Raw genomic sequence first — 20,803 nt, forward strand, 5'->3', positions numbered from 1 at the left:
GAAAGAGAGAGAGAGAAAGAAGGGGAGGGGAAGGGATGGAGAAGCAGATAGGTGCTTCTCCTGTGTGCCCTGACTGGGAATTGAATTTGGGATATCCACATGCCGGGCTGATGCTCTACCATTGAGCCAACCAGCCAGGGCCGATTTTAGATTTAATACAACCAATTTTTGTCTAGAATTAAAAACTGTTTTGAGTCAAACAATTTTCTTATGCAAAATCCATAAATTATTTGTATTTTTCTATCAGGTGAGTTTTATATATTAGTATAATCTTTCAAAGCTTTTACTAAGTTCAACTTAGTAAAAGGAAATAAGGGAGTTTATTATTATTTTTTAGGCTGAGGGATTGAAAATACAGGCCAATTTTAGAGACTTGATGAAGAAAATTATGAAAGCTGCTACATGAAATGTGCCATTTCTGAGAAAGTAGTGAATTGTGATTTTGAAACTGACATGACCACACACACATCAAAAATGTGTTTAGAACTCTGTCAGTTCTTGGGTTAAAAGAAAAAACAGATTGCAGCAAATTTATTAAGAAACAGTTTCTTTTAAGCCATTAGCTTTGAATATGCTATTGTATTTATTTTTAAATAAATTTTTATTAATGTTAATGGGATGACATTAATAATTCAGGGTACATATATTCAAAGAAAACATGTCTAGGTTATCTTCTCATTAAATTATGTTGCATACCCCTCGCACAGAGTCAGATTGTCCTCTGTCACCCTCTATCTAGTTTTCTCTGTGCCCCTCCCCCTCCCCCTAAATCTCTCCCTCCCTCCCTCCTGCGTCCTCCCTCCCCCCACCCCTGGTAACCACCACACTCTTGTCCATGTCTCTTAGTCTCGTTTTTATGTTCCACCAATGTATGGAATCATGTAGTTCTTGTTTTTTTCTGATTTACTTATTTCACTCCGTATAATGTTATCAAGATCCCACTATTTTGCTATAAATGATCTAATGTCATCATTTCTTATGGCTGAGTAGTATTCCATAGTGTATATGTGCCACATCTTCTTTATCCAATCTTCTATTGAAGGGCTTTTTGGTTGTTTCCATGTCTTGGCCACTGTGAACAGTGCTGCTATGACCATGGGGCTACATGTGTCTTTACGTATCAATGTTTCTGAGGTTTTGGGGTATATACCCAGTAGAGGGATTGCTGGGTCATAAGGTAGTTCTATTTGCAGTTTTTTGAGGAACCACCATACTTTCCTCCATAGTGGTTGTACTACTTTACATTCCCACCAACAGTGTATGAGGGTTCCTTTTTCTCCACAGCCTCTCCAACATTTGTTATTACCTGTCTTGTTGATAATAGCTAATCTAACAGGGGTGAGGTGGTATCTCATTGTAGTCTTGATCTGCATTTCTCTAATAACTAATGAAGCTGAGCATCTTTTCATATATCTGTTGGCCATTTGTATTTCTTCCTGGGAGAAGTGTCTGTTCATGTCCTCTTCCCATTTTTTTATTGGATTGTTTGTTTGTTTGTTGTTGAGTTTTATGAGTTCTTTGTAAATTTTGGATATTAGGCCCTTATCTGAGCTGTCGTTTGAAAATATCAGTTCCCATTTAGTTGGCTGTCTGTTTATTTTGATATCAGTTTCTCTTGCTGAGCAAAAACTTTTAATTCTGATGTAGTCCCTTTCATTTATCTTTGCCTTCACTTCTCTTGCCATTGGAGTCAAGTTCATAAAATGTTCTTTAAAACCCAGATTCATTTGGCTCAGCGGTAGAGCGTCGGCCTAGCGTGCGGAGGACCCGGGTTCGATTCCAGGCCAGGGCACATAGGAGAAACGCCCATTTGCTTCTCCACCCCTCCGCTGCGCTTTCCTCTCTGTCTCTCTCTTCCCCTCCCGCAGCCAAGGCTCCATTGGAGCAAAGATGGCCGGGGCGCTGGGGATGGCTCTGTGGCCTCTGCCCCAGGCGCTAGAGTGGCTCTGGTCGCAACATGGCGACCCCCAGGATGGTCGCAACATGGAGACGCCCAGGATGGGCAGAGCATCGCCCCCTGGTGGGCAGAGCGTCGCCCCATGGTGGGCGTGCCGGGTGGATCCCGGTCGGGCGCATGCGGGAGTCTGTCTGACTGTCTCTCCCTGTTTCCAGCTTCAGAAAAATGCAAAAAAAATAAAATAAAAAAATAAAAAAAAAACACCCAGATCCATGATTTTAGTACCTATGTCTTCTTCTATGTACTTTATTGTTTCAGGTCTTATATTTAGGTCTTTGATCCATTTTGAATTAATTTTAGTACACGGGGACAGGCTGTAGTAGAGTTTCATTCTTTTGTATGTGGCTTTCCAGTTTTCCCAACACCATTTGTTGAAGAGGCTTCTTTTCTCCATTTTGTGTTGTTGGCCCCTTTATCAAAGATTATTTGACCATATATATGCGGTTTTATTTCTGGGCTTTCTATTCTGTTCCATTGGTCTGAGTGTCTATTTTTCTGCCAATACCATGCAGTTTTGATTATTGTGGCCCTATAATATAGTTTAAAGTCAGGTATTGTACTGCCCCCAGCTTCATTCTTTTTCCTTAGGATTGCTTTGGCTATTCGGGGTTTTTAATAGTTCCATATAAATCTGATGATTTTTTGTTCCATTTCTTTAAAAAATGTCATAGGAATTTTGATGGGAATTGCATTAAATTTATATATTACTTTGGGTAATATGGCCATTTTAATTATATTTATTCTTTCTATCCAAGAACAAGGAATATTTTTCCATCTCATTGTGTCTTTTTCTATTTCTCTTAGCAATGCCTTGTAGTTTTCTTTATATAGGTCCTTTACATTCTTTGTTATGTTTATTCCTAGGTATTTTATTTTTTTTGTTGCAATCGTGAAGGGGATTATTTTTTTGAATTCATTTGCTAATATTTTATTGTTGGCATATAGAAAGGCTATGGACTTCTGTACGTTAATTTTGTATCCTGCGACCTTACTGTATTGGTTTATTGTTTCTAATAATCTTTTTGTGGAGTCCTTTGGGTTTTCGATGTATAGGATCATATCATCTGCAAAAAGTGATACCTTTACTTCTTCTTTTCTGATATGGATGCCTTTTATTTCTTTGTCTTGTCTGATTGCTCTGGCCAGAACTTCTAGCACCACGTTAAATAAGAGTGGAGAGAGTGGACACCCCTGTCGTGTTCCTGATTTAAGGTGGAAAGTCCTCAGTTTTAGGCCATTTAATATGATGTTGGCTGATGGTTTATCATATATGGCCTTTATTATGTTGAGATATTTTCCTTCTATACCCATTTTGTTGAGAGTCTTAAACATAAAATTGTGTTGTATTTTATCGAAAGCCTTTTCTGCATCTATTGATAAGATCGTGTGGTTTTTTTTCTTTGTTTTGTTCATATGGTGTATTACGTTAACTGTTTTATGTATGTTGAACCATCCTTGAGATTCTGGGATGAATCCCACTTGATCATGATGTATTATTTTTTTAATATGTTGTTGTATTCGATTTGCCAGTATTTTGTTTAGTATTTTAGCATCTGTATTCATTAGAAATATTGGTCTATAGTTTTCTTTCTTTGTGCCATCCTTGCCAGGTTTTGGTATGAGGGTTATGTTGGCCTCATAAAATGTGTTTGGAAGTATTGCTTCTTCTTCAATTTTTTGGAAGACTTTGAGTAGAATAGGAACCAAGTCTTCTTTGAATGTTTGATAGAATTCACTAGTATAACCGTCTGGGCCTGGACTTTTATTTTTGGGGAGGTTTTTAATAGTTTTTTCTATTTCCTCCCTGCTGATTGGTCTGTTTAGGCTTTCTGCTTCTTCATGACTCAGTCTAGGAAGGTTGTATTGTTCTAGGAATTTATCCATTTCTTCTAGATTATTGTATTTGGTGGCATATAGTTTTTCATAGTATTCTACAATAATTCTTTGTATATCTATGATGTCTGTGGTGATCTCTCCTCTTTCATTTTGGATTTTATTTATTTGAGTCCTGTGTCTTTTTTCCTTGGTGAGTCTTGCCAAGGGTTTGTCAATTTTGTTGATCTTTTCAAAGAACCAGCTCCTTGTTTTATTGATTCTTTCTATAGTTTTTCTGTTCTCTATTTCGTTTATTTTTTTTTTTTTTTTTAATTTTTTTTTTTAAATTTATTCATTTTAGAGAGGAGAGAGAGAGGGAGAGAGAGACAGAGAGAGAGAGAGAGAGATAGGGGGGAGGAGCTGGAAGCATCATCTCCCATATGTGCCTTGACCAGGCAAGCCCAGGGTTTCGAACCGGCGACCTCAGCATTTCCAGGTCGACGCTTTATCCACTGCGCCACCACAGATCAGGCCAATTTCGTTTTTTCTGCTCTGATTTTTATTATCTCCTTTCTTCAGCTGGTTTTGGGTTGTCTTTGTTCTTCTTTTTCTAGTTCCTTAAGGTGTGAAGTTAAGTGGTTTACTTCGGCTCTCTCTTGCTTGTTCATATAGGCCTGAAGTGATATGAACTTTCCTCTTATTACTGCTTTTGCTGCATCCCAGAGATTCTGATATGTCGTATTTTCATTTTCATTTGTCTGTATATATCTTTTGATCTCTGTGCTTATTTCTTCTTTGACCCATTCATTTTTTAGAAATATGTTGTTTAGTTTCCACAATTTTGTGGGTTTTTCCCCCTCTTTTTTACAGTTGAATTCTAGTTTCAAGGCTTTATGATCAGAGAATATGCTTGGCACAATTTCAATTTTTTTAAATTTGCTGATATTGTCTTTGTGGCCCAATATATGGTCAATTCTTGAGAATGTTCCATGTACACTAGAGAAAAATGTATACTCTGTCGCTTTGGGATGAAGTGTCCTGTAGATGTCTATCATATCCAGTTGTTCTAGTATTTCATTTAAGGCCACTATATCTTTATTGATTCTCTGTTTGGATGACCGATCTAGAGCCGTCAGCAGTGTATTGAGGTCTCCAAGTATGATTGTATTTTTGTCAGTTTTTGTTTTAAACTCAATAAGTAGCTGTCATATATATTTTGGTGCTCCTTGGTTTGGTGCATATATATTAAGGATTGTAATGTCTTCTTGATTCAGTGTCCCCTTAATCATTATGAAATGGCCATTTTTGTCTCTGAGTACTTTTTCTGTCTTGTAGTCAGCATTATTAGATATGAGTATTGCTACACCTGCTTTTTTTTGGGTGTTGTTTGCTTGGAGTATTGTTTTCCAGCCTTTCACTTTGAATTTGTTTTTATCCTTGTTGCTTAGAAGAGTTTCTTGTAGGCAGCATATAGTTGGATTTTCTTTTTTAATCCATTCTGCTACTCTGTGTCTTCTTATTGGTAAGTTTAATCCATTTACATTTAGTGTAATTATTGAAACTTGTGGGTTCCCTATTGCCATTTTATAAATTGCTTTCTGTTAGTTTTGTATCTTGTTTGATTCTTCTCTTTTGTTTTTCTATCATTTGTTTTTGTTTGTTTGTATTCCATACTTCTTTCCTCTGTTGCTACCTTTTTTAAGTCAAGTGTTTTTGTGGTGGTTTTTTCAAGGGTGGTTACCATTAAGTAATGAAAAGGGTACCTACCATGTTCATTGTAGTACCCTTTCTTGTAAGTATTTCTGGGCTTCATCGTCCTTTGCTACTGTTAATCTTCACCCTTTCTTCCCTTTTTTTTTCTTTTGTTGTCACAGTTTAAGTTTGGTTTTATTGTTTTCTTGGTGGAGCTGTTACTTGTGGTTTTGTTTTCTTTTGTTCTTTGAATCTGGTTGGAAAACCCCCTTTAGTATTTCCTGGGGGCTTTCTGATGATAAATTCTCTCATCTTTTCTGTATTTGTGAATATTTTTATACCTCCTTCTTACTTGAAGGATAGCTTTGATGGGTATAGTATTCTTGGCTGAAAGTTCCTCTCTTTCAGGGCTTTAAATATTGGGGTCCACTCTCTTCTAGCTTGTAGAGTTTCTGCTGATAAATCTGATGATAATCTAATAGGTCTTCCTTTATATGTTGTATTCTTCTTTTCCCTGGCTGCCTTGAGAATTTTTTCTTTGTCATTGGTTTGTGTCATCTTCATTATGATGTGCCTTGGAGTGGGTTTGTTGTGGTTAAGAAAACTTGGTGTTCTGTTTGCTTCTTGAATTTGAGGCTTTAATTCTTTCCACAGGCTTGGAAAGTTCTCATCTATTATTTGTTTGAGTATATTCTCCATTCCATTTTCTTTCTCTTCTCCCTCTGATATACCTATTATTCTTATGTTATTCTTTCTGATGGAGTCAGACAGTTCCTGTAGGGCTTTCTCGTTTTTTATTATTTTTGAGTCTCTTTCTTCTTCTCTCTCTTGTGCCTCAAGTTGCTTTCTTCTATTTCACTGATCCTGTCTTCTATCTGGACTGTTCTATTAGCTAAGCTTGTTACCTCATTTTTCAGCTCTTGAATTGAATATTTCATTTCTGTTTGATTTGTTTTTATAGTTTCAATTTCCTTGGTAATATGTTCTTTTTGATCGTTGAGTTGTTTTCTGATTTCCCTAAATTGCCTTGCTGTGTTTTCTTGTATATCTCTGAGTATTTTTAAGATTTCTATTTTAAATTCTCTGTCATTTGGCTCCAAGGCTTCCAATATGTTAAATCTTTTCTCCATAGATTTTTCCACATCTATTTGTGTTACCTCTCTGTCTTTTGTATCCATAATGTTCGATTTCCTTTTTATTATTGGCATCTGAAGGTGGTCTTGATGATAGTGTTAATTGGAATTAATAAAAAATAAAAAGGAAAAAAAAAAGAAAAAAGGAAAACACTCCACAAAAAAAAGTAATAATTTATTATTTCCCCCTTTTTTGTTTCTTCTCTTCCCCTCCTCTCACCTCCTTAGGGAAATATTGTGATGACCTGTGAATTATATTTTGCTAAATGGAACAAAAACTGCCTATAATGGAGGGCCTGATTTGGGGTGAAGAGTTCAAGGGGCAAAAAAGAGAGTAGGGACCTAGTAAATACAAAAAAAAAAAAAAAGGGGGGGGAGAAAATCTTAGACAAGCATAAAATGATTTGCTTGTAAGTGATGGTCGACTAAGAGATATAATGAGAGGGATGAGAGGGAAACAGAAAAAAGGAGAGAAAAAACAATAATTAAAAAAGAAAAAAATAAAAATAAAAATAATAAGTAAAAATCTGTTGTATTAAGTGGAGCGAAGACTAAATACAATGGAGACTTTGGGTTGGGAGGAATGCTAGTGAGTTAAAAAGCAATGTAAAAAGTGCCCAAAATGCCACAAAAACAAACAAATAGAGGAAAACCAAGAACAAAAGCAGAAGAAGCAAAAAAAAGAACAACAACAACAAAAAAAACCCCACAAAAACTTGAGTCCCAAATTAAATAATTTGTTCGTGATTGAGGCTTAAATGGGAGGAAAAGTAAAAGGAGAAAAGAAGAAATGAATAGAAGGGAAAAAATAAGAGTAAGAGAGAAACGAAGGAAGAAAAAAAGGAAAGGAAAAAAAAACAAGAGGGGAGAGAGTGAGAGTTAAGGGTTTTGGAGTGTAACCCTAAAGGAGAGTTAGGATGAAGAAAAGAAATAAAATGTAACACTCATGGGTAGTGTAGTTCAAGAAGAGGGTAGCATAAGATGGGCAGAGAGTAAAAGGACCGAGGTGGAAGAAATAGAAATAATAATAAAGGCAATAAGATAGAAGAAAGAAACAACAACAACAAAGAATTAGTGGAACAAGTTATAAAGTCTGTGGATTTTTCTTGATTTTGAGAGGTTAACTTCTTCCGTTTTTCTTTTCTCCCCCTCTTCCTGATCGGTGACTTTATACCCCAGGTTCTGCCCCTGTGTCACTCTTAGGTAGGAATTTGCAGTTGATGGTATTCTATGGCAATGTCATATAATTGGTTTTAGTCTTGCTGGTAGTCAAGGCTTGTTGGCGTTTGCAAAGTCCAACAATGAGAGAGTTTGCTTTCCTGGAGTCTCTTTCCTAGTCTCCCCTTCCTGAATTAGCAGCCTGGTGATCCAGCTATGAGGCTGCCACTGCTTCTGTCTGGGGAGTAAGAGGGCTCAAAGATCTGGGAAATCCCCACTCTATCCTCATTCAGCGCAAGGCTCTGGGTAAGGCTCTGGCAGTCAGAGCCTCTAGCGTAATCAGGTGGGGCTGGGAGTCAATTGTTGTCAAGGTGACTGTTCAGCGCCTACCATTCACTTGGACCACTCAACCCAGGCTTTCCACACTTGGTAGCCTGTTTTGGCTGGGAAGAAGAAGCACTAGTCGCTGTTTTCTTTATGGATCTTAATATCTGCCAAGTCCCTCTTGTTAGGTATATCCCTGAATATGGAGGCTCTGTCAATCAGAAGTTGCCCCTGCCCCTTTAGCGAAAGGCACTGAAAAATATCACGCCTCTTGTCTTGGATCGCTGAACTGGAAGAGATCTTATCAATTAGAGCCCCGTGGGTGCGTAGATTTCGTGGGTTAAGCTAATTTCAGTGATTGGATCCGCAGCTGTGCTCCAGAAAGTATTTCAAGCTGTCTGCGCGCCCCTCCCCCCAGCACTTGATTGTTAGCTTGAATGGCTGGGTGAGTTGCCCTGCCCACGGAGAGAATCTCCTGACTAGGAAAGACAGCCTTGGCGCCCCTCCCGGATCTCGGCTTGGGATGCGCGAACGCGCGCCCGGTTTCTTGGCACACCAGTGGCCGGGGACCGCGGCATGGGGCACATGCAGTTTCTCAGCACGCCAGTGGACAGCGACCGCGGCACGGGGCGCGGGCGCGGTTTCTCAGCACGCCAGTGGACAGGGACCGCGGCAGGGGGCGCGCGCACGGGTTTCTCCGCACACCAGTGGCCGGGGACCACGGCACGGGGCGCGCACGCGGTTTCTCAGGGTATGCTGGGGCGGCCGCCAGTGCCCAGGCTGCTGTCCCCAAGTGTGGGCGGGCAGCTGCACGTGTGGGTTGACTCACCACAGGTGTACTCTCTCCTCAGCAACAGTCCTTTTGCTTTCAGTGTGTGTGTGGAACTCCGGAATGCTCTGAGGATAAATTTTTCTGTTTCTAGTTGATAAATTTGTTGAGATTTTGGGGAGATCTGTCGGACGCGCTGCTCACGGCGTCATTTCCGTGACGTCACTCCATGCTATTGTATTTTAATATAAGTAAGCAAAACTTGTTTCCATTTTATATGGTTGTTGGTCAAATAAGTTTGTAAACATGATATATATGTTTGCTTGCTTGTGACTTATATTGGGTGTGGGGGACAGGCTATAAGCAGGCCAGGTTGTTGTAGCCTGAGGTTTGGTTTTGGGACTAAGCTTTTCCCCACACCCTTGACTGATTGTATGATCTGGGTGGTGCACTCTCATGAGGAATCCAATTATGCCTTGGATAATTGACTTTGTATCGGAGACTTCCTTGTTTGTATATTGGATTAAGGGATTTTGGTTTTCTACACTATAAAGTGGGACAGACCAGGAGCTCAGACACACAGTTCCTGCTATCATAATTGCAGGGGCTCCCCTGATCCCTTGCCCTTCATGGGAAGAGCTGGTTTTCTGCTTTTCCCTTGTCTTCTTTTGTGGTTTGCCAGTCTTGGTGAGACACCAATAAATAGGATGGCCCCCCATCCTCTGACTCCGCCATTTCTTTATCGTCTGCCCGAATCCAATGGGAACCTGCATGTGAATGGTCACGATGGCGGCTCCTGGCCTTACAATGGATTTTTTTTTTTTTTAATTTTGAAGAGTTTTATTGAAGGAGAAAATTTTTTAAATATGCTAGCCGCACGTGGCTGACACGGGGCATAGCAGGCCCAAATCGTGCGCCCATTTTATATGGATTTTGTATAAATATATATAATAGTTAAATATGGAGACACCTCTTGAAGAAAGGGGCATGAAAAGAAAAATGGAAAGAGTAGTGATTTACACTTCATCTGGCCACTAAATCCATTGCTATTACGTCAAAGAAGATTTCACTAATCTTTCCAATTAATTTGTGAGTAGGTTGGTGACTGCATGAAGACTTAATTAAAAATGTGGTTTTTCTTAGTCAAATAAACAGATTGGAAAGGCTGTGACAAATGGCTTTTTATATAATGTCCTATACTTCTGAGTCTTTAACATTTTAAACTATTGTTTTCAGTTATAAATTTCTATAAAAGTTACCTAAAAAATGTCTTCTTCTTTTTTTTTTTTTTTTTTTTTGTATTTCTCTGAAGCTGGAAATGGGGAGAGACAGTCAGACTCCCGCATGCGCCCGACCGGGATCCACCCGGCACGCCCACCAGGGGGCGACGCTGTTCCCACCAGGGGGTGATGCTCTGCCCCTCCGGGCATTGCTCTTTTGCGACCAGAGCCACTCTAGCGCCTGGGGCAGAGGCCAAGGAGCCATCCCCAGCGCCCAGGCCATCTTTGCTCCAATGGATCCTCTGCTGCGGGAGGGGAAGAGAGAGACAGAGAGGAAGGAGAGGGGGAGGGGTGGAGAAGCAGATGGGTGCTTCTCCTGTGTGCCCTGGCCGGGAATCGAACCCAGGAATTCTGCATGCCAGGCTGATGGTCTACCACTGAGCCAAGCGGCCAGGGCCTAAAAAATTTCTTGAACAAATAATTCTGATAAAAATGTTGATGCCATAGAATTATTAGAACACAAGAGTCACTGATAATTCCTATTGTAACTAAATATCCTGAGAAAAGTTAATTATGCATCCCTATCTGTCTAAAAAATAGAAATATTAGTTTTTTTCTTTTTGCAAAACTATTTTGATATTTTTTTACTATTATTGGTTATAATTTTTCACAAAGGTATTATTGAATATAATTATTCATAAAAAGAACAAAAAGCTTGCTTGAGATTATGTCTATTTCCATGTTTCTGGCTCATTTAAGAGTGTGTCAGTTTTTATTTGTTTTTTTTGTTTGTTTGTTTTTTTGTATTTTTCTGAAGCTGGAAACGGGGAGAGACAGTCAGACAGACTCCCGCATGCGCCCGACGGGATCCACCCGGCACGCCCACCAGGGGCGAAGCTCTGCCCACCAGGGGGTGATGCTCTGCCCCTCTGGGGCAACACTCTGCTGCGACCAGAGCCACTCTAGCACCTGGGGCAGAGGCCAAGGAGCCATCCCCAGCGCCCAGGCCATCTTTGCTCCAATGGAGCCTTGGCTGCGGGAGGGGAAGAGAGAGACAGAGAGGAAGGAGGGGGTGGGTGTAGAGAAGCAAATGGGCAGTTCTCCTATGTGCCCTGGCCGGGAATCGAACCTGGGTCCCCCGCACGCCAGGCCGACGCTCTACCGCTGAGCCAACTGGCCAGGGCTGTGTCAGTCTTTAGACTGAACAGTAAAGAGTTAATGAAAAAGGGCTCTCCCATTCTTATTCAAAAAACATTTAAAAACACTTTTCATCAGTTTTAAAATGATGTAAAACTTACTTTACCACTTTTGAAATTAACCTTTATTACATCTGACTATAAAGAACTTAAAGAAACACTTGAAATGGATACACTCAACTCATTCCCTTCACCTGTATTGAAAGAAAGGAGAATGGATTTTGACACATCATTTGTTTCTGTTTTGTCCTGTAGTTCTTTGTTCTTTTCCACTTGCAAACACAGGATGATTGGAAATAGGTGTTCGCATTTATTCTGTTACTATATCAACTCCATGAGGTTTTCAAAACACTAGAGATATGAAAATATTGTCTGAAGCATTGAGTTTTGACTCAGAGCCTCAGAGCTGAAGATCTGAGAAGCTGTGCTTTTTTTTTTTTTTTTCATTTTTCTGAAGCTGGAAACAGGGAGAGACAGTCAGACAGACTCCCGCATGCGCCGGACTGGGATCCACCTGGCACGCCCACCATGGGGCAATGCTCTGCCCACCAGGGGGCGATGCTCTGCCCATCCTGGGCATCGCCATGTTGCGACCAGAGCCACTCTAGCGCCTGAGGCAGAGGCCACAGAGCCATCCCCAACGCCCAGGCCATCTTTGCTCCAATGGAGCCTTGGATGCGGGAGGAGAAGAGAGAGACAGAGAGGATGGCGCGGCAGAGGGGTGGAGAAGCAAATGGGCGCTTCTCCTGTGTGCCTTGGCCGGGAATTGAACCCGGGTCCTCCGCACGCTAGGTTAACGCTCTACCGCTGAGCCAACCGGCCAGGGCGAAGCTGTGCTTTTTTAACCCTAAAGGTTTATGTTACATGTGTGAAAAGAGGACTGCTGATACCTTACATTTAAAACTCTACCCTGCTCATCATTATTTTATTAGGCTGTGCTTGCCTGACAGACTCTCTATATTTAGAACACCTCTCAGTCACTTTAGTTTAACTTTTCTATACAAAAAACAAGACTAATATAATTTTTTTTAATGACAAGCTGTTGTGGGTGTTAAGTTACTTTATAAATTACAAGAAAATAATTAATGATGATATAATTATGTATTTTAGACAAAGGAGATGGCTTTACTGTTAGATATTGCTTATTTATCTTATAGAGAACAAAGACTAAATGATTTGTTAAAATATTAAGAAAAACTAATTATTGCCAACTTTTATTTTTTTCTCCAGAAAGTCATAAAATATTCTTTTTCCTTTCCTAGATTCATTTTTGTTTATAGGACGGGTAACAAATCCTGACACCCAAAACATGACAGGAAGAGATTTTGATTCATTGTGAAAGAAATGCACAGAATATAAAATGATTACTGGAAAAAGATTGATTGACAAAATACCATGATCTAAAAAGATATTCTATATATCTTCTGCTTTAAATTGTGCCTATGTTAATATTTGTAAACATAGACCTGTAATAATGAATAAATGAAATTATTAATAAATAAAAATTTATTCACTGTTTCTATTTTTTATGTGTTTTATAAAGTCTATATGTAATAAAAGCCATAAACTTGCATTAATATTATTATTTATATGTTGAACAATCCTGTCTAGGATACTTTAGATATAGAATTTCTGTCTTAGATATGAAGTATCTATAGTGCTAAAAGACTGGATTAGTTGACTCCCAGGTATAACAGCACCACCCAGAACATAGGGAGAGGGGTCAGATGGAGTGGGTGTTGTGTGTGCCTCTCTGGGGTGTTAATTAAGATACAGAGACCTAGTATCTAAGACAATAGATAGGCTTTTGAGTTTTATATTATTTTGTTTTGTTTTTGCTAATCTTAAATTGGTATTCTGTCTGTTACATTTAATATGTGCCTTGTTTTAATACCTTTTGGAACATATCAATTTTTTTTGTTCTTATTTATGCCTTAAACATATCTAGAAAGTAGAAAAGATGAGGACTTTTATAAAGCTTTCTTATACATGTAAGTGTCAGCTAAATTAGCATGATTCAGAAAACTGACCTTCCAAGATTTTACAACACTGAGCTAAGAAAGTGTTAGAATGAAGGTTGTAATCTATAAAGATTAAGTTGAAGAAACCTTCCTCTTAATACCCTAAAATGTCACATGGAAGTATCCAAGATAATACTACATTCCAATGACTTGATATAACATGTTTCACAGTTTTTTTCTATTTACATGTTAATAATGGACAGTGTCTTTTTTGTTTGTTTTTCTTTGCAGTTATTGGCAGAGAGTTTAATGATAATGGCCTTCCATTGTTGAGCCCTAATTATAAATCAGACACTAAAGTAAACAATTTATATTATGTTAATGTATTAAAACTCTGATGAAATATTTTACCCATTTTTCTGATGAAGAAACTGAGATTCAAAGATGTTATATAAATCTGTGAAGAATATATAGCAAATAAATATAATTATCTTACCATATTTCAATGTATGAACCCTTGACTAGAAGCTTATGACCATAGTCACTGAGTTATAATTCCTTCTATGTAAGCCCTTCAATGTAGTATACAGGTCTCCCCAGAAACACTATGGAGCCTAGTTCCCTTAGTCTAGATGTCTCTATACAGGGAAACCTAGAACGATATTCAAGATATTATAAAAACAATTGTAAAATTAGTTGTGACTGCTCAAAACCATAATATAATGAAAGCAATGTTCATTTTCCCAGACTATCAACTCAAGCTTACTGTGTTATATTGCAGAGTAAATGCTAACTTATATGTTAATGATATACTATAAATATGTTCTTTACCATAGAACTGATTTTAAAATATGCTTGCTCTGTTCAGGAGGAAGAGATTAATCAGCTGAGTTAAGAGTATTGTAGTTTTATTCAGGCCTGGTTCAGACTCTTATTTTCCTGGGATTGCCCAAGTTCTTATGATTTTCTTCCATGTGTTACAAGTTAGCTCTGGAGATCCTTCCTTCTTTCCTTCCTTCCTTCCTTCCTTCCTTCCTTCCTTCCTTCCTTCCTTCCTTCCTTCCTTCCTCCCCCCTCCCTCCCTCCCTCCCTCCCTCCCTCCCTCCCTCCCTCCCTCCCTCCCTCCCTCCCTTCCTTCCTTCCTTCCTTCCTTCCTTCCTTCCTTCCTTCCTTCCTTCCTTCCTTCCTTCCTCACATCAAAACTGAGCTTCCACCATGACCCAAGCACCGTTCTAGATACAGGAGTATCTAGAGCAAAACTGTCATCAGTGAGTTCATCAGTGAGCAAAACTGCCCTCAAGAGGCTCACATTTTACTGGTGGCAAAAAAAAACCCAGTAAACCAATGAACAAATACAAAAACAAGTTAACTTCAAATGGTGAAAATAATGACTATAATAATGACTAATAAAACAGGTTGAGTAACTAAAAAGGTTTTATAAAATAAGATAATGTAATGTGACAGCCCAAGTTTTACTTTAAGTACATTTTTAATGCATTTCTAATGTATTTGCTTTTCTACAATAAGATATGCTAAATGTCTGTCTTAAGTTTCTTACTTTGAAGCCTGACTTTCAATTGCAGGGTGACTTTGGCTGTTGTTCTTCTCTGCTAATGTCATGCTTTCTGTCTGGTAGGTGTTACTTGCCTTAAAAAAGGAGTAAGTTTAATACCTTATAGAAGAGAAGGTAGCATTCTTATATGGATTTATGCTGGAAATCTCCACTGCTACCTTATGGAGATGTGGTAGCCAAAGCACTTCCAAGTTTAAAACTTTAGTCTTCACTTTTAGCTGCAATGAACTCAGTAGTTATAATAGCTCCATATCATAAAGGATAAAAGTGTTTGAAGTGACTTTATAAAATATGTATCTATTATAAAATAAAATAAGTATAAATAATTTTCTTTGCCAAACTATATAAAAATTTAATGATACACAATAGTACAAAATTTTGTGAAAAAAAAAACATTGTAAAATTAAAACCCCTTATAAAAGTCTACTACATCACACATATTTTTTTCCCTCGTTGAAGCAAAATCTCCATTGTAGCACTAGTATTTGGGGGGAAAATTTGATATTGGATTTTACTGACTTCATATGATTAAAATTCATAGTATGTTTTAGAGAAGTCTGCTACATCAGGCCATGGCACTAGAGAGGTCCAAGGACTGGGACAATAAACAATTACTTTTTTGGGCATGAAGTTTATAGAATTCTCCTGAATTAGACAATAAAGATTTGGAAACTTTGAAAGATACAGAAACTAGTTTAGGCAAATTTTAGTAGAAGTTAGTGCTTCGGACCTCTAAAAATAAGATATTTTCTCACACCATGGCCTCAAATCATTGAAGCATGGTATCAAGAGGTGTTTTCCTGAGCTGTGGACCCAAGACTGACTCTACACATGGTGTAGGAAATTGAGCCCACTGATTTGTTTGCTTGTACGAGTTTTATTTTTGACATTCCCCCCTTTTCTCCTGGCTTCTTATGAGATAAGCTCTGTATCTGAAGCCTGCAATCCAAGGGTTCAAAAATTTAGTTCCCCTTTTGATACCTCAAGTGACCTCCCTGATGGTATGTTAAAAAAGGAAAAGATGTGATATTTTTCATTGTCAAACATTCATTTTTGACTTGTCACCTCAGTTCTCTGGGGCTTTAATTTTCTCACCTGTATAGTGAAGGGTTGGATAAATCCTATTTAGAGTATTCCAAAATACTGTTTATAAACTTTGTACTTCTCAACATATACACATTTTTAGAATAATGTAACTTGAATCATTATTGTCTATAAGCAACTTTTTTTTTCTTTTGCATAAAAGAAAACAAAAAAAATTGAGGAGATACTTCTCACTAGGATCTTGGCCCATTTTATATATAATCTTTAACTATTTACAGTGATCTTTTAATAAGTTTGAGATTAAATTTTAAAAAACAAAGTATATATAAATCAATACTACTGTTATGGAGATACCAGAAGATTTTTTTTTTTTACTGTGGTTTCCACAATGTAGACTTCCTGTTGGGCAGTGGAGACCTGGCCAGAGTCTGCATTTCAACCACTGTTGCATTTACTGAATTTCCTCATGTATAAGAAGCACCCTTGTTTGAGAAACTTGGGGTCTAAAACCTGAGTGGATCTTATACAGTGGTTATAGATTTTTTACTTACATTTCTTGTTTTTTTTGCACTTGTCTTTGTGCTCATTGTTTCTCACTTGTTACCGGTATATTACGGTAGGTTACATTTTGACATATTGTACTCAGAGATGGTTCTGAAAAGATTTTAATACAGTGCTGAATTCAAGTAAAAAGTGATCCAGTTTGCAAAAGTGAATGGAAATTATGCTGCTGGTTGCAAGTTTGGTCGGCCTCCAATTGAGAAATCAATCTGAGACTGGCTATGGGAAGGAGAAACTCTATTGAAAATGCCACACAGAAGATGGCCATGAGAGTCAAGTCAGCAAAATGGCCTGATTTAGAGAGGGAACTGAAGATATGGATTGAAGAGCAAAGGGCAATTGGAATTCCTGTGTCCACAAAGAGGGTTCAGCATGAGGCAAGAAGAACTGCTGATGAAAAAGAAGTTACTGATTTCAAAGGAGGATATAACTGGTGCTTCAGTTCATGAAACAGAATGGACTAAGCATGCATACATGCACCAGACTTACCCAAAAGATGTCTGAAAGCTATGAGCAGAAGGTCCTTGAATTTCATTGTTTTGTCACTCAATGTGGAAGACACATCAGTTTGAGTTTGAACAGATTGCAAATATGGATGAAGTCCCCCTTCAATTTGATGTCCCAAGTAACAGAACTATTGATAAGAAGGGTGTGAAAACTGTTAACTGTGAAGACAAGTGGACATGAAAAGAGCCATTATATGGTTGTTCTAGCTTGTTGTGCCAATGGGACCAAGCTGCTTCCTATGCTGATTTTCAAATGCAAAAGTAAGCCAAAAGAAAACATTCCTCGAGGAGTGATTGTTCATGTTCATGACAAGGGTTGGATGGATCAGGATGGGATGAAAATCTGGTTTAGAAAGTTTGGAGAAGGAGTTTGGGTGGGCTCTAATGCAAACCTGCCCTATTGATGCTTGATCAGTTCAGGACACACAGAACAAAAACACAAATAAGATTGCTGCAGAGTGAAAAAACAAAAAAACAAAAACTTGCCATCATACCTGGAGGCTTGACATCTCAGCTCCAAAAGCTGCCATGAGAGATGAATGGAATCAATGGATAAAATCTTCTGGGGACAATTTGACACCAGCAGAAAGAATGAAGAAACCAACTATAGGAGAAGTTTGTACCTGGGTGAAAAGATCCTGGGATAATGTCAAGATTGAGATTGTTGTCAAGTCATTTAATAAGTGTGGCATTTAAAATGTCATATTTGGAACTGAGGACGAGGCAGTCTATGAAGACAGTGATTTGTCATCAGACACAGATGAGGACAAGTTAATAGAGGGGAGTTTTTACAGTGATGAGGAGTTGTATGGATTTTATGATGAATAAAACTTGAGTTCAATATCTTTATGTAATACTTTTTTTTTTTTTAATTTGGGCCCCCAAATTAAGGTGAATCCTTTACATGGGGAGATACATTATCTAAATGAAGCCTCATAAATTGGTCTCATCAAAAGAATGTGAATGTTGTCACTTATGAGTTCAAATGATAAGAAACAGTGTCCTGGCCCTGACCAGTTGGCTCAGTGCTAGAGTGTTGGCCCAGTGTGTGAATGTCCTGTGTTTGATTCCTAGTCAGGGCACACAGGAGAAGCGTCCATCTGCTTCTTCCCCCTTCCCCTTCTGTTTTCTCTTTATCTCTCTGTTCCCCTCCTGCAGCCAAGGCTCCATTGGAGCAAAGTTAGCCCGGGAACTCAAGATGGCTCCATGGCCTCCACTTCAGGTGCTAGAATGGCTCCAGTTACAAGGGAGCAACACCCCAGATGGGCAGAGCATCGCCCCCTAGTGGGCATGCTGGATGGATCCCAGTTGGGCTCATGTGGGGGTCTGTCTCTCTGCCTACCTGCTTCTCACTTCAGAAAAAAAAAGAAAGAAACAGTATTCATCTCCAAGTGTTCTCAAAGTGATCCCAGAAACCCTAAATGATGACAGAGCCACTCGTAGTCTGGATTCCTTTATCACTGTGCATCACAGATCCTCTCTGCTGCTTGGATCAAAGCCAAACAGGAGTACATACTGGCATTGGAGTATGATGTGAGCAGGAGTTATATTTTCACTAGAATTTTAGGGGTTTGTTAGTGACAAGAGTGAATGTTAGTTTTGTACCTTTAACATGTGCTTTTATAGCAAAATACAAATCATGTAGCATAATTTTAAGTTGTACAGCAACAATAATAATAACACAATTATAGCAGGCTAGAAGGCAGGAAAGATTGTTAAGCTGTGGAAATATTTGGAGAAATTGTTGCCTATAATAACTTGGAAAGTAAACCATGCGCTTACTGACATAGTACCCACACAGAGACTATATTTTACATCTCTCCTGAACTTGGTAGAGTACTTGGCCTGTTCTTACAAGATGAAATATGAACAGAAATGCTGTGTTACTTCTGGTTACAGTGGTTAGAAAGCAACTTTGTTTACTTTTCTTTCTCTATTGTTCACTCTCTTGGCCATATTTCTACATTAAGGATGACCATGGAAGCCTTCAAGGCATCTGGAGGATGGCAGAGGCTTCACCAACCTGGGTCCCTGTATGCCTGAATGGATTACATTCATCCTATTCTCTACCTTACTATCATTGACCAGAGTTTTCTATACTACATTCTGCTCTGTGTAAGATATATACTACATGATATTAAGCCATAAAAACTGAGTATCTAGTCTCACCAAAATAAAATAACTATGTTCTTAATACATGTTTTCTGTGCATTAGCCTGCAGTAGATGTTTTTTCATCCTGGTGCTTGACACCTGTTAAGAAAAAGTTCTGGTATGCTATTTCAATATGCCTAATTCTGTGAAACAAGTTCAGGAATGATGTTCTATGCACATTGCTCAACTTCATGATAAAAATGTATTTTTTGAAAAAGAGAGAGAAGAATGTAAAATCAAGAAAATCCACTAATGAGGTGTTTTTCTGGCTGCCACACAGTTCTCTTGATTGAGACTCTTCATTATAAAAAAATCACCTTTTACCCTTTATTTATGGCCAGTAGTCACAGCCACCGTGGCCATTCACATGCAAATTCTCATAGAATTCAGGCAGATGGTAAAGAAACAGTGGAGCCAAAAAATGGTGGGCTATTCCTTTATTAAAGTGTTGCATCAGCCAACAAGCAAACACACAAGGAAAACACTTCCCTTTCACTCATTCAGAGCTCCCAATACCACTGACACATTCTCCAGTTCCACAATCAGCAGAAACTTCTCCAGTTCCTCCTAGAATCAAAGGTCTCACCAGTCTCAGTGGAGTTCGTAAAGCCCCTTAGATCTGGTTCCCCATCTGCACACCTTCTCTCACTCTGCAAACTGGCTTCTTCCTCAGGATTTTGCATTCTCTCTCTCATTCTGCAAACATGGCTTCTTTTTCCTTCTCTCTCTTTTCAAAACTTTTTGGTATGAAAACCTCTCCTCCAGCAAATATTAGCAAAACAGTGGCCTCTCCCAAGCAGGAAGGTAATTTGCAATTTCACAGACCACATATACCTGGTGCTGCCCAACCCCCAATACAAACTATAAGTGAGAAAACATAAAAATCATATTTTACAAGCTTATTTGACCAACATTCCATCTCTTTTGTTTACTTTACAATTCATACCACAGTCATTCCCGCGCAAAGAATGAGGTACATCACACAAATTACCACAATAATACAGGTCATACAATTTCAACAATTACAAAGGTACCCTTCACAATGTCTCTCTGAGCACTTTGCCCAAAGCGCAAAATGTCCTTGGAACATCTCTTCATCTGGATGAAAAGCTGTCCAGTGCAGGAGGGCCATCAGAGTCCTGGCCCCACCAGGGTCTCTCATCTTATTCCAAAGCTGCATGTTCATCCAACAAGGGAGGTGGTGCCATCTCTGGTCCGCTCCAAAAGTCATCCATGCACGTGGGTCCTCAGGCCTCCTTCCTCATCACTGCCATCACAGCAGCTCTGAGGATGCTGCCCCAAGGAGGCGCACATGGCAATGGCGGCCAACATTTCCACCTTTGCTTCAGAGCCATCCGCCCCTGTGTTCTGCAATTGCAGAGGACCTACCAGAGGCTTAGTAGGTATTTTTTGCATCTGGGCTTTTATCTTCTGGAGTTTGCAGATGGCAGCTTCAAAAACACCTGCTTTCGCTGATTCAGAGCCACTCCACCAGCAGGGCTCCATCTTAGGCTCCTGTGGCTACTGGCTCTCGTGAAGCTGAATCCACAGTTGTTTCTCCAAAAACTGCTTCTGCCAATGTTAAACTTCCAGGGCAAACTGCAACTCATAAACCCATGCGGCCTTCTTCTCCAGTGTTTGCTCCAGTTCTAAATCTGTATCTGTTTCTCCTGTAGCCAATCCAACTCCTTCTGCTGCTTGGTTTGCAGGCCTTGAGTAGCCTCTACCATAGCTCTCTTGG

General features: G+C 39.1%; 1 protein-coding gene across 1 annotated transcript in view; it reads left to right on the forward strand.

The window, feature by feature from the left end:
• The window catches only part of SERPINI2 (serpin family I member 2), a 38,277-nt gene extending 25,495 nt beyond the window's left edge, over nucleotides 1–12,782 (forward strand). Inside the window, exon 9 of the mRNA XM_066241076.1 lies at nucleotides 12,527–12,782. Coding sequence (XP_066097173.1) covers nucleotides 12,527–12,603 — 77 coding nt within the window. The 3' untranslated portion in view covers nucleotides 12,604–12,782. The remainder of the gene's footprint in view (nucleotides 1–12,526) is intronic.
• The last annotated feature ends 8,021 nt before the right edge of the window (nucleotides 12,783–20,803 follow it).

Source organism: Saccopteryx bilineata, chromosome 8 (assembly GCF_036850765.1).
Source record: "Saccopteryx bilineata isolate mSacBil1 chromosome 8, mSacBil1_pri_phased_curated, whole genome shotgun sequence".
Taxonomy (NCBI): domain Eukaryota; kingdom Metazoa; phylum Chordata; class Mammalia; order Chiroptera; family Emballonuridae; genus Saccopteryx; species Saccopteryx bilineata.